This window comes from Lepidothrix coronata, unplaced genomic scaffold (assembly GCF_001604755.1).
Source record: "Lepidothrix coronata isolate B3197 unplaced genomic scaffold, Lepidothrix_coronata-1.0 Scaffold54, whole genome shotgun sequence".
Classification (NCBI taxonomy): domain Eukaryota; kingdom Metazoa; phylum Chordata; class Aves; order Passeriformes; family Pipridae; genus Lepidothrix; species Lepidothrix coronata.
In genome coordinates this window covers 3,886,048-3,896,893 of record NW_016690234.1, presented here as the reverse complement: position 1 = coordinate 3,896,893, position 10,846 = coordinate 3,886,048, and the positions used below count along the sequence as shown (strand labels likewise).

At 41.7% G+C, this 10,846-nt stretch overlaps 1 protein-coding gene across 1 annotated transcript; it reads right to left on the bottom strand.

Annotated features, from left to right (window-relative positions):
- Positions 1 to 22: 22 nt before the first annotated feature.
- Positions 23 to 6,737, bottom strand: CNEP1R1 (CTD nuclear envelope phosphatase 1 regulatory subunit 1). The gene is made up of 6 exons (XM_017816124.1): positions 6,639 to 6,737; positions 4,452 to 4,523; positions 2,207 to 2,280; positions 1,775 to 1,884; positions 1,582 to 1,636; positions 23 to 1,312 (listed from the first exon to the last, which is right to left on the bottom strand). The coding sequence occupies exons 1-6, from the start codon at positions 6,661 to 6,663 to the stop codon at positions 1,271 to 1,273; spliced, it is 378 nt and encodes a 125-aa protein (XP_017671613.1). The 5' UTR covers positions 6,664 to 6,737; the 3' UTR covers positions 23 to 1,270.
- Positions 6,738 to 10,846: the final 4,109 nt, after the last annotated feature.

The window sequence follows — 10,846 nt, the reverse complement described above, 5'->3', positions numbered from 1 at the left end:
CACGGTACAAAAGAAGATAACGTTTTGTTTATACAAAGGATTTATTTTATACACATTTACCTACAAAATATACAGCAGTTAAAAATAATGCGTGGGCAGAACCATTACTGGAAAAAAAATCCAGAAGACAATTCTTAATGTCTTAACTGACAAAGTTACATCAATAGGCTGCCTTTAAAAGCCAGTCTACCCTGTAGTAGGAGTTACTGAAGTTGCAAGAGCTTTGCTGTTAGAGTCAATTTAAGGAGTTCAAAACAATTAAAAGGCACCTTGAACAACTTAAACTTAAAACTTTATAGTTTTAGCTATTCAAAAGTTACACTTTAAGCATATTTCATCCACACCTCGTTGTTAACGCTCTGAATAACAATTTTTGTTATTTTCTTGTGGCACTCTATAATTTTCTTTACCAAATCTGAAGTTATACATTTGCAATACTATTTTCATGTTCTGACTATCACAGCCTAAAAATAATCCCCTCAGAATGTTCGGGTGGACTTTAGATACAGTACAACCTTGCAATCAGGAAGATACAAGCATGTTTAAGACAACTTTTAAAATATTAAAATCTTAAAATAGCAGTGTTTTGAACCAGATCAAACAAGGAACTATGTATGACCACAAGGAAAGTGGCTGGTGCACTATATACACAACTCGACAAATGTGATCCTTGATATATTTGTGAAGTTCTTAAACAGTAAGACCAGTTTTCTCCAGCACAGACAGACCGTCTTCCTGTGAGCCTTTTAACCAGTTCCAAAAAGAGTGACCAGGAGACAAGGACAGCTGTAATGAGGAAGTGTGCTAATAAAACATCAGGAGACTGGGAAGTGTTCCTCTCAATACGGTTCACGGGAACAAAGGAATCCATAAAGCAAATATTACTTCTTTTCCTGAACATTGGCATTGGTGTGCTATTTACAATAGCTTACAAAGACATGTAACACAAATGAGGTTTCATTTTCAAGTTCAACTTCATTGCCGATTAACATACTTCACTTGTATGTTCTGTTCTAGCTGAAGTAAAAAAGTGAGACTAATACTGAAAAAGAGGTAATCAGAAGTAGCAAAAGCACTGATAATGTGATAACAAAGAATTTGGATAAATATTCAAGAAAGGAATATTGCACACTTTCACTGTCAACTGTGTTAAGACTTTCACTCCCAGGCAGTGACAACCAGTCCCATTTGTTTTTTTGCTGTCATACTACCTTAAAAAAGGTCATTTTTGGTTTCCATGGCAGTGGAAAAAACTGAAGGAAGACAGCCCTTATTGAACATGAGGCCTAGGTTTCAATATTAATTTTCCAGTCTGCAAGAGAGACAAAAAAAAAAAAAAAGTTTAAACCCTGAAAGTTGAGCCCAACAACTGCATTTCAAGTTCAATATTACAGGCTGACTTTAAAACAACACAGAGAACAATACTGAGCATTTCACATTCCAGTGTTACAGGTGCACAGAATTTGTTGAGGTGTATACAAATGCTGTTCAGAAAAAACCCCCGTGTGTCTTTTTTGAATTGTTTGCCTTTTTTTTTTTTATATACAAACAAGGTTTAGGCAATGAACCACCAACACTTACATCATCACAGGACATGTTATATTCTGCCAAAACAGTTCGACACCGGGCTGCTATACTGTGTGGATTGTGTCAAGGAAAGCAGATAACACTTGTACACAGAGTAAGTAAAAACTGAAACAGCAGCATTAGCACAGACTTCAAGAACAGCAGTAACTACAACACTTGTAACTTGACAAACACAATTAAAGGATACATTGATGGTGCCACCACTCTTTTATGTATTCCAGCAAAGAACAAGCCTATTAGGGTAATACAGCTAATTGTGAAAAACGGGTGATTCCAAAGTGATGTGAAAAACGACACCTAGAAAAGAAATCAGATTATTCTAACTATATACTTTCTAAAACATACAGAAAGTTGCTGCCTAGTTCTCTTAACTAAAAATAAAACACTGCTCCTAGCCCTCTCGAAGTAGTTGTGAACAATTCTTCGTATCAGCACTCAAGGTGTATGCCCCAGGACATATTCCACAACAATTCCAGACAGCTTGAGAGCTTTACTAAAAACTGTCTTCCAGTTTCACATAAGAACCAGCCTTTCAGTTAGCCTTTCAGTTTTCAATATACCACTTGACTGCAGCACCAAGCTAAGAAACAGAAAACGTTCAGCATCAGCCTGATCTTACCTTCTGTGTCTCCGGGTCTATTAACCAGTTCCAAGCCCCAGTTGCTGTGCAAACTGATACCACTATCAGAATCACTGATGAAGAAAAGAACAAGAGTCATAAACAGTATACCTCACTCATTTAAAAGCATTTATTTTTCAGCAGCAACTTTTAAGCTTGTATTTCTTTTCCTACTTCTGCATGAGAAAAAGCTTCTAATTGGAGGCAGAAATGAAAATAGGTGAAAAAACTACCAGCAAGCGAAACTGTAAAGATTCTGTACAAGTTGGTACCAAAATCTAAATTGTCATGCAGAAATATCCCAATTCTTTGAAGAAACCAAAGTTTCTAAAAAAACATGGATATTAAAAGCATGAGTTGCTAAGTAAAGTAAGATTTGTACCAAATGTTCACTTTGCTATTTGAGCTAGTGCACTTTGGGCAACAGGAATGCAGAACCCTCAAACTGCAGAGCCGAGCTAAAGTTTCTCTCCCCCAAGTTCATCTGCATAAGGAAAGCCTGAAGCAGTTTCAGTGGCACAAGTTGTGTTCCTCTCCCCATCCCAATCGACACAATTACAAGCAAGGAAGAGGCAAAAAAAAAAATAAACAGGAGTCAGGAAGCATGTTAACATTAGCACATGAATATTAGCAAAAACCTCTACATATCCAGAATGGCTCAGGAAAAATAATCAATTCACTGTAAATGAATAATGTTAGATACATATCAGAGTAACACAGCATCCTGGACTGATTTTGAGAGACTACAAAGGGTTGGGGAACTGGGTTGATGGAGAAAGAAAACAGAACAAATATAAATGTAGAGAAACCTCGTATTATCTTGCACATCCATAAAGCCTTGCAGCTTTCATCGCAGTGCTTTCTGTGGAGCCTGAAGCTCTGGATGCAAATAAAGTTTTTACTGGAAAGGAAGTGGGCAGGGCAGGGCAAAAAACAAAAGCCAACAAATCAAACCACACAAAAAAAAAAGGAAGAGAAGGCCCAGAATTACCAGCCTTGAGGATCATAGGAAAGAACCTGGAAACAAAACCCAAAAATTCACTAAATACTACTTTTAGGTTTGCAAGACTGCTATAATTTGCTATTGAGTTGCATATTCCTTACAGATATTACAAATTTTAAAAAAATAGGGACTCTGACAAGTTAAGTTTTCAAAAGAAAGAAAGTTGAAAAAGATCTATCAAAAGCACAAAGCTTCTCTACAAAACACATTTTTTTCAGAATAACAGGAAGAAAAGCAAACATTGAATTAAATACCCTGTTACAATTAAAGTAGAAAGTTCCTCTTTTATGGGAACTGTAACATTAAGAAAATGAGTAGTTTGGGAAAAAAACATGAATTACAATTGAATACAACACTAGTTATGCAAACCTCATTTAAATATGCCTAGAAGTTTTCAGTATCTTTTTTAATTATATCTGACAGTAAATAACAATTCTGGAAGCCAAATGCATTCCTACAGTAGGTATGCACAAGTTTGGCAGATGTACATATAAATATCTTCCTGCCTCCTGATTGCTCTGAAACAAGGGAGCTTGAAGCGGTGGTAGTGGTGTTTGGTTTTGCTTTCTAAGTAGTCATTCCTTCATTCAAAATTGACCTCTCAGGACAAAAGATGCTATTTTATATGTGCTAAAAAACATCAGTATTCTTCGAGTAGGGAAACTTCAGCAGAACCTCACAACAAAAAAAGTTGGGTGTTTCCACCACAGACTACTGATTCAGAAGTTGGCAGCATATCTGTGGTATCTTTTGACCTTCCTCCTCCTTCAAACTTCCCTGTTAGAACAGAGCTGAAGACATATGCTGCCTTTATGGCACACTGCTGTAACTTTTTCACCTTCAGTTTTATAGGGACTATCTCACTTACATAAACCATATTTAGTTTATATAACTACAGTGACTATCAGAGAAGTCTGAGTCTCAAAAAAAAAAGCCCAAAACAACATAAAAACCAGAATAAAACAGAAAAAAAAAACCACAATAACTTACTGTTCCAACTATTTCCAGAATAATTCAGCCTTAAACCAATTCAATTTTATCCTCATTTTTCTAACTCTGGCTAAAGTATTAGTTTATTATCCTGTATTACTTGTTGCAGTCTATGCAATGTATGCCACAAATTTTAAAGAAAACTTAAATACAGATTTTTGTTTGGGCAAACTTAAATCAGAGGTACACACTGGTAAATCTAAAAAGCTTAAAAGACAGAATCCTATTTATGCCTTGGAACATTAAACTTACTTCTCCAACGTCCTGTAGCTGGTTGCAAACATGCAATATATTCAGTAAGTCTTCTTTCAAAAGCTTTGAGATCTGGGGAGGATGTATATTAAGCATAATTAGATCTTCATCTATTTAGTCACATTTTAATGTAAAAGATGAAAGGAATTCACTTTTCCCCTGTGCATACCCACTTAAACAGGCAGAGAAAACCAATACAATGATAATTTAGATGCAATAAAAGCCCAGGCAAAGTAGTTTTGCTCAACTTCAGATAAAAAGTACAGTGACAGAGTTAAACTAAATGCAAGAAACATTCCCACTAACAAAAAAGAAAATCAATATAGATGGGAAATCAGACTATTTTAGGCATTTTTAAAAACACTGAGAGTTAGATTCTAAGTAGCTTAAATTGCCTATCAAAAAAAAAAGTATCACATTTTGGACTATTAAGTACATCAGGAAACCATTATGTTCTACTATCTATGTTACAGCAGTTTTAAAAAAAGGTTAGCCATTTGCCAGCTGTTCAAGGGATTATTTGTAGCAGTGTGGCTTTGATGACTTTGTTTTGTAGAAACTTTGAATGCCCTGATATACACATACACATATACACAAAAAAACCCACAGCAAACACTAACCCTATGATCTCAGTTTAATTCACATTTTCTTTAAACAGATCTTTCTTCTTACTGCCATGGTTCTCCCATAATCTTTTCACTGAAATTGCTCTTAAATGCATTTCAAATTCATAATCCTAATTCCTTTTTAAAAAAATCTTGGCCTCCCAATGTGTGTCGAAAAGGAGCTGTTTCACCTCAAGTCCAGGTTAGATTTACGCTTCTGTTAAACAAGGTCAATATTTGACAACATTCCAGTCAAACTCAGAATTTTACCCGGAGTTAAGTTTTAATTAGCATCAACTTAACTTTCCTCTAAAGTCTCTATCAGCATCACTGTGGAACTTCAGCTTGCAACTACTGCTAAATTAGTTACAGTAATTAAGCAAACAGAGAATAAGACTGGAAGAAGTGTTGCTATTAGGATCATTACTAATGCAGTTTTCTAAACCTGAATTTACTCCTAAGTGGTTTGCAGGTGAATTCATGGGTGAAGATCACAATACCTTGACTTCAGCCACAGAACAGCTGACTAGTCTTAATTACAGCCAAGAGCCCGGTAGTTATGGCCTGTCCTCCTCCTCCCTTCTGGGGAAGCTAAACCACTGCCAGCAATTAAAGCTAATTAACTGTTCCCTGACTAGCACGAGCCCCTGCACCTAGTCACTGAAGTGAAAGGGGGAAGAGGAGACAGCACATGAAAACCTCCTCTTAGAGTAGAACCCTGTAGGCATAAAATCAGGCTATCGAAAACAAAGCTCTCAAGGAAACACTTGCATATTGCAGACATCACTAAAATAAAAAATGAAAAAACTCTTTCAGAAAACAGGAAATTAAAGTTTTAACTTATTTTTGTTTATTATCTGTGAGTTGATCCCTCTGGCAGCTGTGACTAGCAGGGCTCACTTCTGGGATCCCTCAGCTTGTGCAGACATGGCAACAAAGCCCTGACAACGCCGGACTATCGGTTCCTGCCGACATGTCAGCCACAAAACACCTGCACTGATGCGTTTCTAAAATCCGTCCCAGCCGTATTTTTGGACGCTAAAAACTCCTTTCAGGGTTTTGACATCCTGCAAGCTGCAACTTCAAAGCCCGTGTAACCGAGACCATCAATGTCCTCGGATAAGAAAGGGCTATTTTGACGTCGCGTTCTTCAAGCACAGCGTGGGACTCGGAGCTGTAAGAAACGCGCCTCACGCACAAACCCCTGGGTTTACCACAGCACAAGCGGATTTTAATAAGCCACAGCCGAGCAGCGGCAGGGAAAGAGAAGCAGGTCCCTCCTCCCCAGGGCCGGCAGGAGCCCCCCGGCACAGGCCTGCCCGCGGCCCCGCTCCGCGGGGAGCAGCACAGCCCGCCCCGAGCGCAGGATGCGGAGGAGCCCCAGGACCCCGCCCCAGCTCGCCTGTCTGGGCCGAGGAGCAGCGCCGGGAGCGCGGTGCAGAGGGAGCCGAGGCCTCCCGCGGCCGCTTCGCCCCGCTCCGCGGGGACGGCGCAGCGCGCCCGGGCAGCCCGGCCGTGGAGCCGGGAGCTCCCGGCGCGCCGGAGAAGCAGCTGCGGGGTCGCTCCGTGCGGCCGCACTCACCCTCTGCCTGGTCCAGGGAGTTCATGGCGGGCGGGCGGAGCGGCAGCACCGGGCGGAGCACCGAGCACCGGCCGAACGCCGCGCCCCGCCCGCCGGCCCGGCCCCGCAACAACGCCCCGCGCCACTCGCCCGCCGCGCCGCCCGCAGCAAGCGCGGCCCGCATTGGCTGCGCGCAGGGAAGGGGCGCGGCCCGGCCCGCTGAGGGCGCACAGGCGGCTTTGTTGGGCTTCGTTTGTTAAACGGCGTCTCCGCCTTGTTTCTGTTTGTCACATCCCGACGCTCTCAGGTCGGTTGAGAGGGCTGTTCCGCATGTGTAACTTGGCGGAAATAAAAGCTAGAAAAGAAGATACAATGCTCTTTTTGTTTGTTTGTTTTTCCATACAGCCCCGGGTCAACCTCTACGCTTGTTCATTCAGGGTTTTTTTCTACACACCTTCCCCTTACAGTCACCATCCAGCGCTCCGGCACGGCACGGCTGCTCAGCCGTGTTTTGGAAGCAGGTCCAGCAAAAGTGACCTCTAATATCAGCAGGGCCGGGCAAAGCTCTTGAAAGCTGCTGACAAGCGCGAGCACTGGGATAAATCTTTCACAAATGCAATTTAAATACTTCAGGCTTTCTGTGCAAGAAGAGGGCACTGGGGCAGGAAGGGCCGGAGGGGGACGCTGCTTTGTACCCACAGGGTGCCCCACTTAATCCCCGTGTGGGCGACCACATTCATTTCACCTCCTCGCAGCCCTGAGAAGCTGGTGTTGAAGGTATTAACCCCCGCCACAGACAAAGTTGGGTCCCCTCAGCCCCAGCAAGGCAGGGTGGCAGCCAGCAAGTGCCCGGGGAGCACCAGGATGCTGGTCCAGAGCCAGCCACACTCTCAGTTCAACTGCTGGTGTTTCCTTCAGCAGGAGTGAGGTGAGACCTTTGGAAAGGAGCTAGAAGGAGGTGAGGAAAGGCCCAGGTGCAGCTCCATCCCTGCTAAGCAATGCCAGTGCAGAGGTCAGCAGTGTGGTACGGGCCAGCAGCAGCAGCAATGCCGGGCACCAGCACAATTGGCCACCCACCATGAGCTGCAGAAAGCCCAGAGAACAGCAAAAACCATAAGCACCTTAAAAACATCACCTAGGAAGACATGTTTAGTGGTGTGACTGTATTTGGTCTACAGGACGAGAAGCTTGGGGAGGACAGGCTTACAATCTCCCTGGAGGTAAAAGGTTTTGCAAAGGGGAGCGATCAAGTGCTGCAGGTCCAAGGCAAGGTTTTTGCACCCTGACGGCTGCATGGGAGATTGGAGCCTGGCATTGAGGAAGAACTTTTCCATGAGAGGTGAAGGAACAAGCCATCTCCAGAGATGGCTGGTGGGAGTGGGGCAGGCAGGTGCAGTAACGTATGGCAGAAAGTTCTGTGTGTTTTGCCCAGTTTTTGTTGGCACAAGCATGAGGCTCACGAGCCTGACAGTGTCCAGACTCTCCAGGGGCATGTGGGGCCAGTATCTCTGTCAGTAGAAGGGGTGCGAGGTGCTTCCACACGTCACTTGTTACCCCTCACCCCTCGGGTTTATTGCTGCATCCCTCGGTGTGGCACCAGGGGGTGGCCTTTGGATGGGGACAGCGACAGTGGCATGTCGGTCGTGCCCCTGCCAGACCACACTCATCCCAGCTGTGCCCCAGCAGTAGCGATCACGCAGAGGATGGCAACAGCCAAAATTCCGATCGGTCGTCCAAGAGCAGTGCGGAAAGGTTGGGTTTCTCTGTCAGTTGTCAGTGTCCCATTGGACGTACAGAGATCGGCCACCATGATCCCACAGCCCTGCCTGCCGCTGTCCCAGCTGGGGTGCAGAGTTAACTGAACTGGTCTGTTTGCTAAATGAAAGCTTTTCAAGTTACGGAGTGACTCGATTAGTGAGCTCTCCAGGGACCCGGGCTCTCTGCACTGCCATCTGTTTTCAGCTAACTGGTACTGGAGCCTGGATTGTATTTTGTGGTCCAGTAAGAATTTTGTGTTGCTCAGAGCAGAGAGCTGCAGTGCTCTCAGGGATGGGATGTGGTGTCATTTCTCTCCTTCTGGGGGACATGGGCAGGGTATTAGTTTTTTTAAAGGGACCTTGGAAATTCGTGAAAATATGACGTCATTTTGCTCTCATTGGTTTTAAGTGTCATCACAAAAACAATTATGTTTTCCAGAAAGTTGTAAGTTACTTTTGCTTTGGTGATAGTCCACTGAATGTAGATGGTGGCCTAATATTTTCTTAAGAGTGTTTGAATCCAGCTTATTATAGTTTTGCCTAGTTAGTTTACACCAACTTTGCCAGTGTAAAAACCAGAAGAAACACTACATTGGTGGTGGTAGGAATTCTGTCAGCTACATGCAAAGGCTGAACACCTCAGTGGTGTTTTTTTCTGGCTGTTGATAGAGACTATAGCAGATATTAGCACTAGAATATTTCACTGAATCAGTCTGGGAAGTGGGTCTTCCTTACTACAACTGTACTCTTGCAGTTGGTAGAACCTTAAATTAATGAGACCCCAAAAAGCTGGATGCTACTCTGAAGAGTGGTGTGCTATGCATAGCCCTTGGAGATTTCCAGTATCCTGAAAGGATGAAAGTTGTAATTTGCATTATTTATACTTCTGTGAGCTTGCTGATGTGCAGATCTTCTCTGATCTTTTATATTGCTAGGTTTACTTCTGAACAGATACAGGTATCTTAAAGCTGGGTTTTATTCAAACTTTGATGATTTGTGACACTTAAAGGCTGAACCAACACCAGGAAAAAAATTCCAAGAGCTATAACCCTTGAAATGCTTAAGTAAATAAGTAAATAATTTCTTTATTGTTTGTAATATAAAACTTACTGGACAGTTCAAAATCCTTTTTTTTTTTCTGAGTAGCTTTTACTCTCTTCTGTCAAATTCTGTTCACTAACTGAGATAAATGAGACAAGATGATGCAACTGTCATCATACTACAGCTATGACTTGAATAAACTATTTCTTATGGTCAGTGCATCTGTTAATAATCCTTGATATTTTTTTCTGCCAACACCTGTGAAGCTTTAAAATTGACAGCTTAAGCAAAAGGGTTTAGTATACATTTGGATTGCTTCACGATGCAGAGGTGACTGGAAGAAACATGCTTTGTCAGTTTAGGGTGCTATCTCAAGTATCCTTTTTTGAGGTGCGAGGGATGCATCTTTCCAAGTTGCATCTTTGGTATCTATTTCTGGTTCTCACAGCTGTACTTGGAGCATAATGTGGGAGCATCTGTTGGCAGCATCTGCTATCAGAGATAATTAGGATGGGTCACTTGTTTCTAAGTTTGATTGCTTTTCCAGTCCTCTCCTGCATATTCTTGTCTACATATCCCTTCTGCACTCATTTTCCTCTAAACAATCCCTCCCTCTTGAGGCAACATGTTACTTCAGAGATACTGTGTTAATGTTGAAGGCTGTTACAAACTGTCTTTTTGAATGTACTAATCCTATATTTTTATAAATCTGTTTATTGTAGTAACTACCTTCCAAGTTTAAAAAGTATAACCCTAACTTGCATTTAGTGATAAGAGGATAGTGTTTACATGCTTTATATTCCTTTTTTTGAGTAGATTTTGGAAGCTTAAATCTTATCAAGGGGCTGTCCTCTTTTTATTCATTCTGTCTCATTTTCCCTGAGAAGTCTTACTTATCTACAGGACTCCTGGGTTTTTCTGTAAGAAGATCCATATTCAGAGCTTCTTGGTTTAGACAACAAAAAAATTCTGGTCAGAAAAAAAAACCTCCATTACTTTTTTTTTTTTTTGGTAGTAGGCCTATAGAAAATATTTTAAATTTATCCTCTTTGTGAGCTTTGTCAAATAGTCTACTGTGGTCTGTGGAAAAGAGAATACCTTTTGTTAGACATCTGAACAGAATCCACAGGATTATCTCTACACAAAGTATGCATAGTGTAGAAATACACATTTTGTGTGAGTGTGTGGCTTGATGTAATAGAAGATTCATTTTCACTCTTAGAACGGTAGTATAAAACTTCTTCTGCCACACTGAGTATGGTAAGTTACAGCTTGAGACACTATAAATGCTTTGAAGTTTGGTAGTCTGTAAAGCTGATTTGTGTTCCTCTGCTCTTTTTCTGCAACTAGATTGAGGTTTTTATATATTTTTATTTACTTAGAGCAGGAGTAATTTACCTTCATATTCCATATAATACTTCTGAAGACAGG